The sequence below is a fragment of the Triturus cristatus genome, chromosome 9 (genome assembly GCF_964204655.1).
Source record: "Triturus cristatus chromosome 9, aTriCri1.1, whole genome shotgun sequence".
Lineage (NCBI taxonomy): Eukaryota > Metazoa > Chordata > Amphibia > Caudata > Salamandridae > Triturus > Triturus cristatus.
The window spans coordinates 773,476,099-773,495,777 of NC_140592.1; the positions used below are offsets into that span (position 1 = coordinate 773,476,099).

Below are 19,679 nucleotides of genomic sequence, written 5' to 3' on the forward strand. Positions count from 1 at the left end.
GAACAACGGTCACATACCAATTGCAACGGCGACAAGGTAATATACTTGATTAAATGCCTGTGCTAACTTATGTACATGGGCATGACTGGGAGAAAAATAAAGGTACGCATAAGTGAACATAGAAGCACCATAAGAAGGGCAATCTCAGCCACTAAGTTAACGTCCCACTATGTCGAGATGAAACACACCCACAAGGACTTGTGGTGGACCATTATTGAGCAAGTTAAGGGTGAAGGTGAACTTACTAAAATACTTCTGGAGCGAGAATAGCGGTGGGTATACCGTTTAAAAACTAATGTCTCTGGATTCAATGAGTCCATACCGTGGAACCAATTAAATAGAAGAAGATGATCTTTGTACCTAAGAACAGGAACGTGTAATCTTAAATCTTCCTGTTATGGTACTATAATAGAGTTTAATACTCTGCTTTTTGGTGACTACATAGGATTCAGTATCCGAGTCCTATGCTCCACCATGAGATTACCAAACATACGCACTGAAACAGTTACCATCATTGGCACACTAACTCTGGGTCTAGACACTGAAGTACATGGTATTAATCTGGCCCCCTCTCAATTCTATGATCCCATAATGTAACTCGGTGGTGCTCAGAAACACCATTATATTCCGTTCTGACTCCACCACGGAAAACACGTATTAAAGCACGCTGGAAACTACATCTCCCAGCATTCCTGGTGGTCACATTATATAAACAGTACGTAACCCCAGAATTGAACTTCCCTCTCCATTACAGACTTAGACTGTTTTTAATTACGAGCACCTCAGAAAAACGGCAATTTTATTATAATATGGTTGTCAGGGACCCCCAGTGGGGAAGACTAGTATAAGCGAGGGCTTGATTCAGTAGGAAGGGACAGACGCCTGAGACTTTATTTTAATGCGGTTTATTGATGTATCAAGAAAAGTAAATCAGTCTTGGTTGCCAGGAGTGGTTCCTGTGATTCACCAGTTCGGGGCAGGCCGGTTGATATGCAGGGCGTTCCTAGCTAACGTCCATGGGCTCTGTCGGTTTTCTCTTTCCTTTTCCTGCAAAACTTAGCAATGTGACCCCACTCCCCACACTCGAAACACTGGGGTTCTGAAGAGGAAAAAGCCTCTGGTCTTCCGGGACGTGGTTTCAGGGGCTCAAAAGGGGGCCTACTAGGCGTCCTTTCGGACTTGCTGGTTTGGGATGGTCGTTGGTTCTTCTCAGGTTCTCTTACTGGGTTGCGACCCTGTGCCCTGGCATATGAGGTGGCCATTTCGACAGCATGCTCAAGCTTCAGACCGGCATGCTGATGCAGCCACCTTTGTGTCCCATAAGGTAATGCTTCTAGATACTGTTCCAGATTTATTTTGTCCATGATTTCTTCACGGGTGGACTCGAGAGGTTTCAACCAACGGTCGGCTGCGTCTTTTAATTTATAAAACAGTGTTTTTGGGGTGTCTCCTGGTGCCCACCTTTCTTGTCTAAACCTGAGGCGGTGCACCTCATCATCAACTCCCAAGCGATCCAGAACAAATTGCTTTACATGCCCATAGGCAGCAGTGCCGTCCCTGTTGGCTATCTGGTAGGCTGCCTGGGCTTCTCCGGTAAGCAAAGGCGCCAAGTAGAATGGCCAGCGGTCTGGGGGCCAAGCACTAGCTCTTGCAGCTCACTCAAAGTTTAAGAAAAAGGAGACGGGGTCGTCCCCCGGAACGTACTTTTGAAGAGGGATCACAGTCCCAGGTATCGAGGGTGCTCTCCCCTGACCCAAAGCAGCCAGTACCTGTGTTTGTCCTTCTGCAAGCTTTGTCATGTCAGCTTGCGCCTGAATTGCGGATGAAAAAACTGCCCGATCCATCTCGGCTTGGCTGGCGCTCTTTTCCACAGCCCATTCCAACTTGCTTTGTGCTTCCCTCATCTGGGATATAACCTGCTCCATCTTGCAGGATGGAAAATGCCTGCATTCTCCACCAAACTTTGTCAGGGACCCCCAGTGGGGAAGACTAGTATAAGCGAGGGCTTGATTCAGTAGGAAGGGACAGACGCCTCAGACTTCTTTTTAATGCGGTTTATTGATGTATCAAGAAAAGCAAATCAGTCTTGGTTGCTAGGAGTGGTTCCTGTGATTCACCAGTTCGGGGCAGGCCGGTTGATATGCAGGGCGTTCCTTCATTCTCAAGCCGGTCTTGGGCATATGGAAGGCGAAGATAACAAAAACAAAAAAAAGAAAACCACTCATTAGTGGGACGTCTTTCTGGGCCTCAGAACCAGGGAAGGGAGTGTGGGAGTTCACCGGAAACCGCTGCCCCATGAGGAAAAAAACCGAAACATATAACAGAAAATGGTGTCCTCCATCAGTAATCACTTACTCCCTCCCAGTGCTAAAGAGAATCCCCCAAAGACGACGACGTACCTGGTCTAGCCACACTCCTGGAGTGTGGCGGGACGTCGTGTGGGGTCATTAGCCTCTTGGTGCAGTCCCCTCCTCTTGCTCCTCTTGCGGGGCTTCCGACTCTTCTGTAGCGCTTGGGTGTTGTAATAGATCCCCCGACGCTGGTCTCCATCTCGCTGCTCCGGTCGGCGTCCTTTGGCGTACTGCCGTTTCCTCTTTTACGCAGGCGTCTTCCACTGATAGGTCGGCAAGATCCGACGTCACGCCGCTGGGCTCCTCCTTCCGGCCCTTCCCGGGATAATTAAAGGGGTCGAGCACGTCCTGTGTATGGAGCAACAGGACATCGGACTCATGACACGGCAGCAAGTCTTGTTCCCCGGGCTCCTCCTGAAAACGGGATCTTGTTTTAACACCGCGGAGTGTTGTTACACATTACCGAGTCTTGATGTTTTAATAGAACACATACATACACGATACAGTTCACGGGTGACTACATTTCCCAGCATACTCGGGGGTCGCGTCTCACAATCAGTACGCGACCCCAGAAATAGGCGGGTCCATCCCAGATTTTCACACTGGCGTGGCCCGTCTTAACCTGCTCCTACAGGCCACTGGTTGCGAAAAGCCAGCGGGAGCCACACCAAGATAGGTTTCCTTACGGGGCAGGACCTTTGGAGGCGTGAGTAACTATAGGCATGACTTCTGACTGTAGGATACTGACAGAATGCGACAAATTGCCGCCAGCACACGATTTCTAAACCACAAAGTGAAGAATGGTTAAGTTAAAGATTTTTAGTCTTATACACACCAAATAGGTATGTTCGATGTTGTGTTCGTCACCTTTTTGCCATTAAGACACAGGTGGCAGCAGCACAAAATCACGACGATTAGTGACAAGTGTTATAAATATGATACACTATGTCCTGTTCCATTGTTTTTTTCTTTCCACAGATGGAGTGATCAAAAATAAAATAATCTCTGCTGATAGAAAAAGGAGCGGCTATCTGCCCTAAATTTAAATAGTATTGGGGAAATTCCCTTATTACTATTACTTCCAGGGGGTGTTGCATTATCGCCCTGAAGAAAGTCCAGCACCCTTTAGGGGCCTAAAGCGGACTGAAACATGTTGGCACTAGGGTCCTAGGACCATAATATCCCAAAAGACCCTATACTTTTCTCTATTTTAATATCCTGGGCAGATCCAAGAATAAAGGGAAACTGAGATCTGTCCACGGATTTTTAATATTTATTCCCACTGGCCAAACATTTCTCTAAGAGCTCCCTGAAATATGGTTGAGCCCACCCTGACTTTCAGGCGTCAGGGTGATCCAATGATGAAGCATAACACCACTAGGGTGTGTGAGGATATATAAAATAAAAGGACTTGCCTCCTTTCGCACTTTAGGATCCATCTTGAACTGTAACCATAGAACACGATTTAGGTGTCAGGGGAGTACATCGTAAAAAAAAAAAACACCTTTAAAGTGTCCACCTAGACTGCTCGCAACAGACTTACTTGGATCTAACTATTTCAGTGTCCTGAGTGCAAGCTATCTGGCCAAATACGAACCCCACAGAATTAACAGATTAAACTGTATTGCCCAATTTGGGCAAGTTAACTGTTGAAAAAATGCCTTTGTCTCAGAGCCCTTCTTTGGACTCGTTTTTAAAAAACATAAGATTAAAAATTGCTGTTAGGGATTAGTACCCTGGGGGGGTTAACTGTCCCACACCAGAAGTAATATAAAACTGACAGACTTCAAAGAACAATAAGTAAAATGTTGATAATGAAGGCAAAGAGGCAAACATTCAAGGTATAAACTGCAAACAATGCCCGAGACCCACACCATTAAATTAGCCAATAAGCAGTGGCCATACTGCCTGTGTCTCAGCATTTACGAAGTGGAACAGTAAAAGAATCTAAGTTGTGCAGTATTACAGTAGAAGGCCTGATTAGGTTTTACTTTTGCGACAGCATTCAGTAATGATCACTAAGTGAATGAACACTCTTGGGAACCACCAAAGTACATAACAATTTTTCACTTTATTTTGAGGTCTAATTTTTTTCCATCAAATGTTTATTAACGGTCTAAATAGGCAGGCTTCATTAATGCAAACCATGTGTCTAGCTCAAAATACTTGCCAAGCTTTCCAGATATCTCCTTTTAAGACTTGTTTGTAGTCACATATTGACTGTTGCAGCTTAACAGGCAAAATCATTTGAGCTGATCTGGGCACAATTTTGCTTACTGCCCAATGAGGCACGTCAACTGTCCTGGGAGGAATTCTATAAACTTATGCAGTATGCCCGTAGACTGATCCATTTGGAGCGTCAGCGACGGAGTTGCTTGAAGAGTTCAGGTATTCTCATTCTTATTTACTTCTGTTAAGTTTATTGTGTAGCTCATGTTTCCAAGATGCCCTGTAAACTTGACTGGAGTAGCATAATAAGACCATGAAGGAGTACACACTTCAGCACTCAGACACAGCATAATTGTCACCTAGGATTGAATCATATTAAAAATAAACATGTCTCCGTCTTCTGCAGCTCGGAGTGTCAGGGTTTCTTTTGGTACCTAAAGTATGCAGAGAAACACCCTCTTTTCCCTGGGAATGTCGAGAATACCATACAGTGTGTTTCTCTGATCTGAAGTCCTCCAGATAGCCCTGGAAACAACTAGAAGTGGAACAAGAACTGGGTGGTTGAGTTGTCCTCTTTGGAAGCAGCCATCCTCCATCTTGCAATTGTCTCAATTACGAAAATAAATGTTGGTGAAGCTAAGAGTAAACCTGGTGTACATATGTACTGAGCAGATCGAGCATTACTGCAAAATGTTAAGCTCACAATGTTTGTTTGCATCTCAAATGCAACAAATTATTAAAGACAAAGTTTCTCTCCTGGTCCAAGCATCTTGACAATTTAAATGCGGAAGACAGAAGGAAACTCTCTTGAGCGCTGCTCCTGCATTCCATAAACTAGAACCATGCTGTCACTAGCCGAGACTTGTGCAGAGGGGATGGCGGCTTTTCATTTAAGAATGCAGGGGGAGAGGCTAACGGAGGGTCTCTCCTTCCAGCTCAAACTAAAAGGGTGTCACTGAGGAGCACCAATGTGCAGTTTAAAGAGTTGCTCTGGATCAAGCTCTACACAAACTACTGCCAAAAAAACGAAAAGGCCCTTTAAGGACAAAGGAAAGTGGCGAGGATGGTACAGCTGCACTGTTTGTCTGGGAAATGTGCACTTACAACTCACCGCTACCAGATTAGTCTGAACAAAGAAGCTACTCGCTACTGGGAGAGGAGAGTCTTATTCATCCAATCGGCTGACCTTCCTGGAATATCCATTTGGGCAGCAACCACTTGCTGGTGTAAACTGTGTATTCTCATCCTTTCTCATTGAATTCGGAGAGAATTGTGGCAATGCCATTGGCCAAGATGTCATTCTGCACAATGCAAGGATAAGGGAAGCCTGATGGTTCAAACATGGGTGCTCATACAAAGCCTTCTTACCCTGGTGAAAGACCTGCTAGCAACCCACAGTCCTGTTCACTTTCTCGGCTTGTTGGATGTCAGTGGCTTAATGAAGGAGCCGTAGTTTTCAACAACAATTCTGGTAGTAACAAGTGAAGTCTAAGAATGCCCGCGCACGGGGCTAAGTTGTTGGGGATCCCCAATCCATGATGACCTGAATGTAAGACTTAAGTGGTTCCTCTTTTCCATAACCTTCTTCACCAAGCTCGACAATGGAGCTCTGAATACGCACTTGGTTCCCTTGACTGCAGTCGTTGCTCTTTTCAGTACCACTAGCACATTCTCAAAATGACCCAGCTGATGTGTGCAGGTGTCACTGAACACAGCTATGTGTTCCAGGCGGGTGCCAAATGATGGAGAATATGATCGCCAACTTATGGAACATGGCTAGAGAGTTCTTTCATCAAAAAGGCCTGCCCCTGGCATGGAACAAGCCTTTTGGAGTACAATATCCAGTGATCAGGTCAAAGGTGCACAAAAAATAAACTAAGCAGCTGTAGTGGTAGAGGCACTCTTGTGGTCTGACACCATGTGAGGACCTTTGACTACCATTATTTTAACTGACTTTAGTGTGTTATTTTATCCTAGCCTGAATGTACGACGGTCCTGTATATGCCTTGCTTGTCTTACAAGTTTCTTTCTTGTAATCTTGCTGTCTTTCAGTGGGAGCTGTCACGGAGTAGGACAGCCTCGCCAGGAACAGAGGTGTGGAATGTACTTTTTGGTCTCGAAGTGCAGTGTTGTGGGCAGTGATGTACGCATGTGCTCGGTGTTGTACATTGAGAGATGAAGTATGTGAATCTATAACCAGTTGTGCATAATTGTGCATTATGTTGTACATTGATGAGAATTATGAAGTTCTTACTATTGACTTTGACATGGCCTCATGTCATCCTTTTTCCTGACTCTGCCTTGCTTCAGCTTTTCTGCGTGCACAGCAGTGCTTGCAAGTTGTTTGGGTTATTCACGTACAAGGTCTTTTTGTGAGAAATCGTCTGGATGCACCCGGAAGGCTTTGTGAACTCCTTCCTGCCATGGGAATGCTTGCTTGGAACCTGGCCAGTTTTGGTAAGATTCCTCTGGCAAGAGGGGAGGTCTTTCTCGAACCTTCTAGTGTGTTTTGAGATCATAAAGCTGAGGGTTGTTGACTCAGAATCCGGGAGTTTAGAATCCGAGTGGGGACGGAGGCATCTACCTCGAAGCGTGGACCCTGGTTGCTGAGGCAATCAATCATGGCTGTTTAACTTTCCCAGTCAGGAGCGGGCTGAGATGCAGTGTTTGCACCAGGTGAAGTGTTGAGTTTTGGTTATTGCCATTGTGATGTTTGGCCAGTGGCTTTGATCATTTGATGTGTTTTCTTTGTTGTGTGAGTGAGTCAAGGTGCACCTCCAAAGCACATATTTGATGTATATATAGCTTTCTGATCTCTTGCAGGACGTTCCAGTATATTTGCTTCAGTCTTATTTCATATTATTTGCTGTTTGTTTATTCATCAGTATTATTAATGCATTATATTTACCAAGTGTGTTATTATTACTTCCATATAAATATATATATCTCTTTGTGTATTTGAATCTTGTGCATTTGGCATCTGGAAAAGCCTTTCTGTTAGAGAGCATTGTGTAAAATAAAACCCCAAGCCTTATTCTAAAAGAGAAAGCCCTTGCATTTTGTAAAATAAAACCCTTTTCTAAAGGTGTTGTTTGTTTTGTGTTAAAGTCTTTTGCTTCGCCGAGTGTTGAGCCATCGTGTGGAAGCTGTATTATCTGATAGGCGCAAGCAAGACAGCTGCCTATAAAATTATTAATGAGCTCACTAGCCAGGGGAAAGTGCGTGCATCAATCTTAGTGACAGAGTTGAGATCGCTGGTAACATAAGCAAGTGTTGATTCCTGCTTTGGTTCAAGCACCACTCTGCTCACCCAAGGGGTCTATTACCCCTAAATGCAGGACCTTGATGACAGCCATGTTTATGTATGCCTGGTTCCTCATATAAGTAGCTAAAACACAGGGTATTGAGTTCCAAACTTTTTAACTGCAAAAAGAAAAGAACAATTGATGGACGGAATGCTGAACAATGTCAAAGATTCACCCCCAGTACAAAGATCTGGGCCTAAATCCGTTGTTTTTTTGCTCACCATGCTATTCCACTTTGAACCCAGACATATGCAAATCAGTCTTGGCCCTGCTCCCCATGGGAACAGTTCTACCTGAACTGCCAGGCCAGGTCCTCCCTAGTCCAGAAACAAGCATTCCAGGACTGGTTTTGGGGTCTCACCCCTCATCAGCCAGGCTAGCTTGACTCCTGTGGCATGGCAAGCAAGGGACCCATGTCTGGGCATACCCGTCCCGCTCAGGGTGACAAATGGAAAAAGAACAATTAATTGGCAGAATGCTGAACAATTCCAAACATTGACCACCCAGTACAGAGAGGACATGGCCTGGCAGTTGGGCTGGACTATTCCCATGGGGAGCAGGATCAAGACTGATTCGCATATGCCTGGATCTAAACTATATATCAATCTATTCGCCTAAGCCCTCAAGGGTATATTGGGCTTACCCTTCACCTGTCATTATGGATCTAAACTAGGCTGGCGTTGTCAGAAAAAAAACGATGGATTTAGGCACAGATCTCTATACTGGGGTGAGTGTTTGACCTTGTTCAGCATTCCATCCATCAATTGTTCTTTTAGCATTTGCCAAACATTATAATGCCCTGAAATTCCAAATCAGAGCTAAACCAAACTACCTCTGATTCAGGATACTTGTTAAATTGGAGCTCTCCAGGAACTCATTTACCTAATCTAATCTTCGAGGTATAATGGTGGATGAATACAGGTTGATGTTTCCACCCCATACTGCTTGCCTCTAATGGCCCAATGTCTAGATTATATTCTTTTTGCCAAGGTTTGGTACCTGTAAAATAAGTGCTATGAAGTTATTGCAATATGATAGCCTTGCATACAAATTATTCACAGGAGCTGCTTTCAAATACCTGCAAGATAAAATGTTTTGCATATAGCCACTCATGCAACTTGCACTCTTACGGAAGAACATAGAAAAGAGTATAAAGGCCATCTTCCTATCTAAATGTAATCACTGAAGCAACCAACGTTGTTCGTTGGCAGCTCCCACCTCTGGAACAACATGCCCAAATATGCAACTCTCCATTAGCGATACTGTTATGTTCAAAACTAAAGACAATCCTGTCCTATACTTCAATTTATTAACATTTCGTTATAATCTTCTCGCTCCTAGCTGGGAAGCTATATAATAAACGTATTGACACCCCAACCCCATACACACTTTTTAAATAAAATTTAGGGGAAAAGGATCGAACACAAAAAACACAACCCTTTCATTTAAAATGTAAGACAGGTTTGTAGTTACTCCAGTTTAATCCGGTAGGCAGAACTTTGCTATCCACAGTGTACTACTAATCAATGTCAGATACTTAGAGAAATTAATCATTATACCGAACACTTTAAATACTACTTCAAAATGAAGCTATCTTTTTGAAATTATTAACTTTGGAATCACTATAAAATTGCCCAGAAGAAGAGACGTAATAGCCATACAGCCACAAAGCATGTGTTGGCAAACTAATATTGACATTAATGCATGATTGCTGTGTGGTAGCTTGGTCTTTCGTCTAAAATGCAATTTTGCAAACTGATAACGGCAAATTAAAACTGTCCTCAAGCATATTTATTAAATGATATATCATATCAAAAGAAGATTAATACATTTTTGTGACTCATTTAGTTGTTTTGTCTTGCACATTTTGTGGTATGTGAGGGTGTGAAACACTTCTAAGAAGGTGCCCGTATGCCAGTCTTAGTTACATATAGCTAATTGTCCAGGCTTGTTTAACAATTACACAATGGTGTACAAGTAGTGCTGTTTAGAGGTGCCACTTATCCCTGTCAAAGCGTACACTGGCCACCTACCAATGCCTTTTTATCACACATAACTTGATTGTAAAGAGAACAGCTGTACACAACCCAATAGCAAAATGGGTTCCAACGTTGGTGCAAGTCAAAAACAACGGCCGTTTGCATGTCAACATAACGGCGTGTTACTGGGTACAGTTCAATCTGCCATCGGTAAGTGTGGACATAATCTGACACATGTGGGGCATGTGAGCATGTTCTAGTGTTATTACATGTCATGTATTAAACGATGACAATCCGGGTTGAAATTTATGTAGCTGCTGCAATTCCGACCAAACTACAGAATTAGGCGATATGAGCATGTTTGTACAAACACAGCTAGCATATGACCCTCCCAAAATATGACCAAGAACTCGAACCTACCACTTCTGTAGCTGTACCAAACCCAATAATCAATTCATCAAGATCTTGAAATAAAAAAAATTATCTCGACCCCGAAGATGAGATCGACACCACAAAACGAGGATCAGATTGACACCACACAACGAACATTAGGCATCCTGCCTCTCACTTCCACCATCCTTCTGGGTACAGTACAAGCTCACACCAACACGGTGACTGCTTTACCTGCTGAAGAGGCCGGGCTCTCCATCGCTCTGCCCGGGTCTCAGAATCCAGAGCCCCCTGATAGGCATGACAGAGACTCTGCCGTACACCGGTAAGTGTAGTCGCTATCCCGTGTTCAGCACACAGCTTCTTCCTGTTTCTGGTGCGGTCCTGCAGCTCCTCTTCCGGGTCAGGTGTCTGTGTTGTCTGCGCGTAGGTTCTATTTTGTGCTCAGCGCGCAGTTCCTTCCGGTAGTGCTGACAGAGGGGGAGCGGCCGAGCCCTGCACACAGAATCCCGAGTCCCGCAGAGCCCCAGCATGTGACAGGCCGCACCGTCTACCCCCATGGCTGCCACCGCTGAGCTTTTCGAGGTGAGTGCACACCACCTGGGTCCATGAACGTCTCTGCCTGAACCGAGGAGTGATCAGAGCAATGCGAGGGAAAATCTAAACCACGGATGACAACAACGATTCAGAATAGGGGTACACAAAGCGCTATAGAGTACCACTCTAGTCCTGCCACTTCCTCGCTAGTTTCTTACTCAGTCTTACACCTCCGGGGCTTGTCATTCAGACTCTGACCGCAGCATCAACCAGATGTTTCCCTTTCCTGTCCCCACAGCGAACTTTCTAACTCCTGCCCTCTTCACACCCCGTTCATTTAATCCCAGTAAATTGCACCCCTTTCCGCCGTTCTCGGTGGTGCTTTCTGTAACCGTAAATTACACTGGGGACTTTCGCATATAGTTCAATGTCAGCATGATAGTCATGGATTTTTAGTGTGGCTGACTTTGTTCACAAGATGAGCCCCATGGGATGGGTATTTAGCTTTAGAGTACTGATGCAATCCAAAAGAAGTCCAGAGGTAGCCATGAGGTAGGTAATAAGTAAGAGGTTTATTTAAGCTTCGTTACAGGATGTAATGTTGAGCCTCACCAGGAGCAGCATCCTTGCTGTACAGCCCACACACTACAACGGTCTCTCTTTCTACTCTACCAGGCACTCCAGCATTCCACTACCTCATCAATCATTCTAACATTCCACATACACATCACATTCATACTGGCTGAGCAGCAGGGAATGGGTAACCAGGGAAAGGATGCATTATAAGAAATCAAGTTATAACAAGTACTCTTACTCCAAAGGTCACTGGGAACTGATAGAACATTGTGGGTAATTACTGGTGGGTGGTTAGATATCCAAGAGTCGATCCGTCTTAGTTATACTGCTGTTTAATTCAAGGCATGTTGAGAGCATATCTTGATGGCATGATTGTCAGTGGTGTAGAGAGCAGCCGAGAGGTATAGCAGAACTGAATTTGCCTTTGATGTGGATAGTTCTCTCCACCAGGGCCGGTTGTAGTATTTTTTTGGGTCCCTGGGCAGAAAGGGAATATGCGAGGACCCTCTAATCTACAAAGACATGACACATTCAGGCCTGTTTGCAACTCAATAGATGCCCCTGAAGCTGCAACCCCTCACTCTCATCCACCTACAAGCACCTCTTAACAGCTCATAAAGGGTTGAAGATGTGTGGGTTGCTTATCTACAGAGAAGGTTAATACTGCCTGGGAGCAAAACAGGAAGGCAATATTCATCATGCTGTTCCTCTGCTTGCAGGTTTAATTGCAGGACAAACCTGAAGAATGTGTCTTCTTGCAATTGGGACTGCCCCCCCCCCCCCACCTTGGATATGCCTCGCTACACCATAGCTGTGAGGCCAGGGAAGGTGACGCACTTACAAGGTGGCACCTTTTATGCCTTGGCCTGGCTTTGTCATATTGGCGCGAGGCCCCAAGATAAAGGGCTGACTGCGGGGCCATGGGCAGCTGCCCACACTGCTCATTCCTAGCGCTGGCCCTGCTCTCCACTACTGTGATGTTTCCTATTTTGGTGCATACCTTGCCTGACAAAACATGTATTTGTTGGAGCCTGTCAGTGTTGATTTGCTCCTTCAATTGGATGACCACTGCTTTCTGTAATTAGTGAGATTGTTAGTTTCTATGTTGACTTTTTATGGCAGTGGGAGAATCTGACCTCTTTTGAGGAGGATGTTGTGGTGGTATTGTATGTATTCAGGTGTTGGAAGTTGTTTCCTACAGGGCACCACACTGGGTTACCCATCACTTGCATTATGATGCAGTCAGCTTGGGAATCTGGAATGTTGGTAAGTGGGACTGTTAGGCTAAGAGAATGGTCAGAGGCACAAACGCTGTTCTTGTCTGCTTTGTCATCCTCCTCTATGTGTGTTTGGAGATTCACGACTTAATGAATAAAGGAGGCACAAGGAAACAGTTGCGTACACGCGAGCGTGCAACGGGTTTCTCTTGCGTGCTCGCGTGTGTGCATGTCATTGAATGTTTTTACATGAAGCTAGTAAGCGGAGACACGCCCCTGTTTTCCAGCGTGTCTCTGTCTTATCTTAAGTTTACATGGTTGTTGGGCTCGTGGGTATCTTTTGAATTGTTCATGTTAGTTTATATGGGGGTTAGTTATGCTCTTGGGGCATTCAACTGTTGAACCAGACTTACATGGATGTTTTCTACTTATGACGGAGACTGAATAAATGGAGGAAAAATCTTATTACCGTTCCCTGTGATTCTTGGAGTCCGGATTTGTCTTCCTTCTAATTTTCAACACTGGCGATGAGGATGGGATATTCCCAGTGTGTGGGATTTTTTAAAATAAAATTGGCGATGACCTCTGACACACTTGAACCTTCGGCATGCAACTTTAATTACTGACAAGTGCTGGAATATGATCTACATCTGTTTTGCCACAAGTACTTTTCAGTTATTTATTCGAAGGGCAACCGCCTCGACTAGTTCCAACTGTTCTCTACTATCAGTTTGTACATGCTGTTCAAAAGATATAAGCTTTACCTGATGTGTGCAGTAACAGTTCCAACGGACTCGTACAACGATTTTCCTAAAGTCATTGGAACGCCAAGACCAGCATGAACGTGCAATCCAAATGTGCATGCCGCCATTTTGCATGTAGTAAGGCTGTTTAAACGAAAGTCTTCTACGTAGAATCTTCACACACAGTAAAAAGGTTGACCAGGAAGAAGAGTGTCATACAGGCTCTTCTGGTAATTCTGAACTAAATCGGTGCGCATTACATGTAAAAGAGGGCACATACTTTATATTGATACTGGTGTGAAAGGTAAAAGAAAGAAACCCAGATGTGAAATGCACATTGGTGGGGTAGATATTTCAATTGTAGCAGACTCTGGCTCTCCTTATACAATTGTGAATAAGGCTGTGTAGGATGATAAATTTGCACATGCTTTTGGGGATGTTAGAACACCCTGACATTTCTCTCCAAACGTTTACATGTGAGCCTATTGAGATGGTGGGATAGAGGAAACTTAAGTTCATGTTTAAGAGCTGAGAAGCTATGGGCAAATTGTATGTCTCTGTTACAGGTCCATCGGTACTAAGGTGGGTGGTTCAAGGTAATTTAGAAATAACCTTGAATCCTAACATTCCAGAACTGTTACTAATAGTACAACCAGAAAACGAATTTGGTTTATATGTAAATAATAAAATCCCCACAGTATTTACCAGATGCATAGTAAAACTCAAAGGTTTCAGACACCAGATGCAATTGAAACAAGAGGCTAAACCATGTATACACAAGGTTGGGAAGATATAATAATATTTAATTATGATGTGCAATACGTTCCGGGAACAAAGAATGTTGTCGCAGATTTTTTTAGTCAGATGCCACTACCTATGAGTGAAGCTAGTGAAAATGCCTTGGAAGAATTTTGTATAGCAAATATTTCAGAAGAATTTCCTAGCATTTGTGGTGAAGAATGCCAATCTGTGCAAGAACAGGATATGCTTCGTAACGAGTGACTAAATTGTAGTCAGAAGATTGGCCAGATAAGAAATCTATCCAAAAAGATTTAATTACATACTGGGAAATGAGACATGAGTTGTCCTGTGAAGGAGGGTTGATCTTAAGAAAAGGGTAAGTTGTACCTTCTGAGAAATTGAAAGTGAAGGTCTTAGGAATTTGTCATGATGGACATTTGGTGTAGGTAAAACTAAGAATCGAGTGAAGACTTGGTTTTGGTGGCCCGGTTGTGATAAAAGAATAGAAAGGAAGGTCAGTGGGAAACTGAGCTATAGAACGGGTTGACCGCGTAATCAAAGGAATTATACAGTTAATTAGTAATAACAGTCTTGTGTGGAGGAGAGAATTACATAAGACAGTGTGGGCATACAGAATTACTCCCATGAAGGAAGTCCTTTTTGATATGATGAGGGGTAGAACTCTTATGTTCAAAGTTAATATAGGATGGCTAAAAGCAGCAAAAAGAGTAGACTGGTCACCGGATGTGGCGAAGGGAAAGTTGTTACAGGCACAGAGTGAATGCAAGAAATATTATGACCAAATGCACAAAAGTAAAACCGTACATATGGAAGTGGATGGCAGAGTAAGGGTAACAAAAGTTGATTAATTGGGGAAAAAAACAAAGCTGTGTTTCCCAACCTTTGGTGGTAGAAAATTGTTTTGCAACTCAGTGCTACTAAGTGATGGTAAGATATTGCATTTACCCTCCATTTTATTGTGTACGAATGAGAATGTTAGTTCCTGATTTAATGTAGATCTTAGAAGAAGTAACCAGAGAATACAGAATAAGGGGGAAGATTTTTAGGGGGAAGCAGGTGTAGCAAAATCAAGTTTTGAGTGGTTAGATGAGGGTGGTGAGACCCAATATGGGAATTTACGAAGCCAACTGAATAGGGAGCTGTAAAACACTTTGGCACCTGATCTGGATACCCACGAAGGTATCCAAAATCAAAAAGTCTCACATCAGCAAGAAGCGATAGAAAACTCTCTGGAGGGTATTGAGGCATCCCTTGACAGCAGTTATATAGTTAGTAACAAAACACGTAGTACAGGTTGTGCTGTAGTTAAACCTAGGAGGTTTAAGGAGTACTTGTATGAATAAGTCAAGATGTGTAGGTTTTCATATATAAATATGTTTGTAGTACATAAGTACCTCAACAAATTAATGTTATAGTACCTTTTATAACAGTATTTACGTAGAAAAATGTTATTCTAGTTAAACCCATGATAACTATTTATCCAAGTATTTTGTGTGATTTGTCTAGTGATTTGTGTATCCTAACGGAATATGGGTACTAGTTGTTTATAGTGATTTGCGTAACTTAGTAATTATTATCTATGTATCTTATCTTTTTAAGAATTAGTTATCATATGAAATGTTGTTTTGTAAAAAGAAAGGGGGGGAGATTTGTTGTGATGGTTATTGTATGTATTCAGGCGTACCTGTTAAAAGTTGTCTTCTACAGGACACCATACTGAGTTAACCATCACCTGCATTATGATGCAGTCAGCTGGGGATTTTGGAGTGTTGATCAGTGGGATATTTGGCTGTTGGGCTTAGAGAACAGCCAAAAGCAGATGCACTGTTCTTGTCTGCTTTGTCATTCTCCTCAATATGTGTTTGGAGACTCACAACTTAATGAATAAAAGAGAGATAAGGAATCCAGTGTGGGAATTTCTGTGCAGACGACACCTTGTGTTAGTGATGCAATGACTATGTCCGGCGTAGGTTTGAGATTGTTTCATACAGAGAAGTCACGATGATAAGATGCTGTGTTCCTGCATGGTGGCTTTGAGGGCAATCAGGATGTCCACGAGATCTTAAACAATTTCTTGAATGCTATCCATTTAATTATGCTGCAAAGTATAGATTGAGGTGGGTGGCGAATATTAACTTTACGGTTTGTGTAATTTCTGTTTTCAAGTTTTTCATCAAATAACTTTTTTATTTTGTTACATTTTAATGTTGAATGTGGTGCTGATGGTCCAGCAAGGGGCTTGGTGCCATGTTTATCATTTTTGAATTGTGCTTTGCTTGTATCGGCACCTTTGCAGTAATTTGTTTATAGAAGAGTGCTTTCTTAGGATTCACCTTCAATCACCAGGAGGAGGCAAGGTGAGCTGATCAGGTTCTTTATTGAAGTAAGTAGCCTGCGTGGAAAGTGTGGCTCATCCCAAGCCAGCCGGTCACCAACTGCTCAGTTTAGAACCTCCAACTCCTAGGTGAAATGTGGAACACACTAGGCACAGTGCTCCACGCTAGTAGTGAACAACACAGAAAAGAGATTACAACACATCCTCCTCTCTTATAACAATAAATGAAACCAAGAGAATAAGAGAAATGGTGGAAAGAAAAAGGGAAAATGGAAAAGATAGAAGAGAGAGGAAAGACCAAAGACAGAAATGAATACATCTTAACATTGGTAAATGAACATTAACTGATAACAAATATGAAACAAGTGGTGAGATACAGTTAAAATGATTGTGCACAACTAAAGTGTAAATGTAATAAGCAGCACAGTATCGCGGTAAGCTTGAGAAGGTTTATTAAGTCCACAGAAACACTCCAACCGTAGCATGAGCGCCCGCTCACTTAGACGTCCATGTGAGAAGTTGGCCTGATATGTAGTGCTCACTATTCTAGTGATCACTGTGTATCATTCCAAACGACCCTTATTGATGATTGGTTGTAAGTCAACCTTATAGACCAGCTATCCTAGTAGCGTGGATACGAGCAGTCTTAGGCTAAACTCTAGAGGGCGTGTTAAGCCAGCTGTTTACCATCACATATACCCCTTGAACACCAAGTGAAAGGACACCACACAAGTTGTTATGAAAATAAAGGATATTTATTTATAACAAGACTACCCTGGCTCTTTATGAGTCAGGGAGCTAAGCACAATACAAAACTCTTAGGAAAATACTTCTGGTTGCACAAGTTACACAAATGCCCGGGGGAACGAAACCATTACACTGCAAGTGGAAGGGGTGAAGTGAGAAAGTCTAAAGTTGCTGATTCCGGAGTGATCCGATCAGTGGGACTAAACGAAAAAGGAACGGGACACTTGTAAAGCGAACCTGCGATGGAGCACCGAAATGCTCGAGTTACCTAGCCCAGAGGCTGCGGCGGTGGAAGGTTCGGCAAGATGTCGGAAGTCCTCGTTGTAGTCTCAGGAGCCTGAAAGAAGAGTTGCTGGCAGGCGACCAGTGTCGATGTTCAGCGAGATCCAAGCCTGGATCGGTGTTGAAGGAAACCTGAAAGCAGAGGGGACTCAGTTCTCAACCGCTAGCCAGCGATCGTGGGGGCACCAGGAGGGTACCGGCTGAAGTCACCTCGACCAGGTGAGTGGATGACGTCGGACTCGGCTGTTCCTCGGACCAGGAGGCGCGGCAGCGACCAGGATGGAGGGCGAGCTGTCCCACGCAGGTGTCTGCTGTCGCTGATGCTGGGCCCAGGAATGGGGCAGCGGATCTTGGCAGTGGCAAGCCCATGCGGTGGAGTCAAGATGGCGTCTGGAGTGGACCAGGAGGGTCCGTGGTACTCCTCTGTTGCAGGGGAGCAAGAGCCAGTCTGGAGCAACCAGACTAGTGATGAAACAAACGTGGTGCGTCGTGAAGAGGGCCACAAGCCGGTCGGCGAGTGGTCGAACAACGAGGTGAACAGCAAGGAGCGGAAGGGCCCCCACGCAGATCTCGGGGATGCTGGGGAGGCAGACTTCGGTGTTGAAGCTGCTCAGGGTTAGGGCTTCTCAAACCCTAGGTGCACTCACTCGAGGGTCCCTCGGTGGGCGTGCTAGATAAGCGTCGTGCAGGTTCTGAAGATGGCCGGTCCCGCAAGTCTCGTCACACCTACGGCTCTCAGCTGGGCTGATGAGGTAGGTAAAAGGTCAGAGATGGCAGGGAACTCGGGTCTCGTCGAGCTGGGCAGTCTTGATCCGTGGGAGAGACTTACAGCAAACCGCAAGCGCTTAGGTGGTGCCTGCTGGTGCAGGGTGGCTACTCCTTAGCCACAAGGGAGAGTCTTCAGAAATAGTCAAGAGTTCCTTTCGTGGAAAGTAGTTCAAGATTCAGAATTATCCAATTTGGGAAGGGGATTCGCTCCTACCTTTATTCTAAGAAAAAGGGGCTGGCCCGTGACTAGGTTCTACCTATGGGTGGAGCCAGGAGGGGGGTGGTTACACCCCTATCCTTTGTCCGGCTTCGCCCCAGCTCAGGGGCTGGTGTGCCCCCGAAACTGGTTTGAGCCGGGCTATGCACAGTGAGCACCGGGGTGCCACTGGCAATCACCTTCCTTTCAGCCCTGCCTACCTGGGATACACAAACCCTGTCTGGGATGGTGCTAACACCGCCCTCAACAGGAAACCCTTTGTCCAAGCTCCCCTCGCTGGAAGGTCTCCCAGCAGCAGGAGGTCAGACTTGTGTCTGGTGGCAGCATCTATTTTGTGATGCTGAGGCTTGAGTCAACTTTAACCGGGGTTCAAGGTTACTTCCATGTCGTGCCCCTCTAAAAGGGGGGAATGCTAACCCCGTCGCCAGAACTGGCGAGGGGTTCGTATTCCAATTCGTATGACACCTTACTCGACATGTGTAGGTGATGCGATGCCAAAGTTAGCAAATAACCGCGAGGATTATAATGCATTTAAAAGTAGTTGGCCCGCGTCACTATGGAACGGCTATTAGGACTTGGTTCCGCAAGCCGTCGACGGGCTCAGCTCGCGCCAGAGCACCGTCCCACATGATTCCCTGCACTCTGCCTTCAGGATTGATAAGGCCTGCCATAGGAGTGACTGATAGGAATCCATGTGTCCATTTTAGGGTTAGGTGTAGGAATACTACACCTACAGCAACGGGTGATTACACCACGTTGCCCCAGCTGTCGTGCAGCCAGTTGTGTCCGATTTGGGCGGCCATTCCAGGGGTGGCATAATACATGCTGCAGCCCCTGGTAGGCCCTGGGTACACCGATGCCCTGGATACCTGTGGTATGCTGAGACAGGGACTGACAAGGCGGCCCAGTTCCAATTGGTGGATGCACCTAATGTACATGTGTTTAATTTCGAGAGAGAACAGCTAGGCTGTGGGTCTGATTGGCAGGCCCACAGCCGGGGAAAGTCATAAACCAATGAAGCAAAAGCAAAAAATCTGGGTGATCATAGGATTGCAGACCCTACTCTCCTACATGACCCCCCCCCCCCCAAACTTTGGGACAATAAGCTAACCTTGACCAGGTGAGTCTTCTTGCTCTAAGTGGAAATACCTGGAGAGCCCATCTGCATTGCCATGATCAGTGCCAGGTCTATGCTCCACTGTGAAGTCCATCCCCTGTAGGGAAATGGACCACCTAAGTAGTTTGGGGTTTTCACCCTTCATTTGATTTAGCCACAAGAGGGGCTTATGGTCGGTCTGAAT

General features: G+C 44.7%; 2 protein-coding genes across 2 annotated transcripts in view; one reads left to right on the forward strand and one right to left on the reverse strand.

Annotated features, from left to right (window-relative positions):
- The window catches only part of AP5M1 (adaptor related protein complex 5 subunit mu 1), a 119,820-nt gene extending 109,213 nt beyond the window's left edge, over positions 1-10,607 (reverse strand). The window contains exon 1 of the mRNA XM_085626145.1: positions 10,429-10,607. Coding sequence (XP_085482271.1) covers positions 10,429-10,496 — 68 coding nt within the window. The 5' untranslated portion in view covers positions 10,497-10,607. The remainder of the gene's footprint in view (positions 1-10,428) is intronic.
- Positions 10,608-10,642: 35 nt separating this feature from the next.
- EXOC5 (exocyst complex component 5) overlaps positions 10,643-19,679 on the forward strand; it is a 200,142-nt gene continuing 191,105 nt past the window's right edge. The window contains exon 1 of the mRNA XM_085626144.1: positions 10,643-10,779. Coding sequence (XP_085482270.1) covers positions 10,753-10,779 — 27 coding nt within the window. The 5' untranslated portion in view covers positions 10,643-10,752. The remainder of the gene's footprint in view (positions 10,780-19,679) is intronic.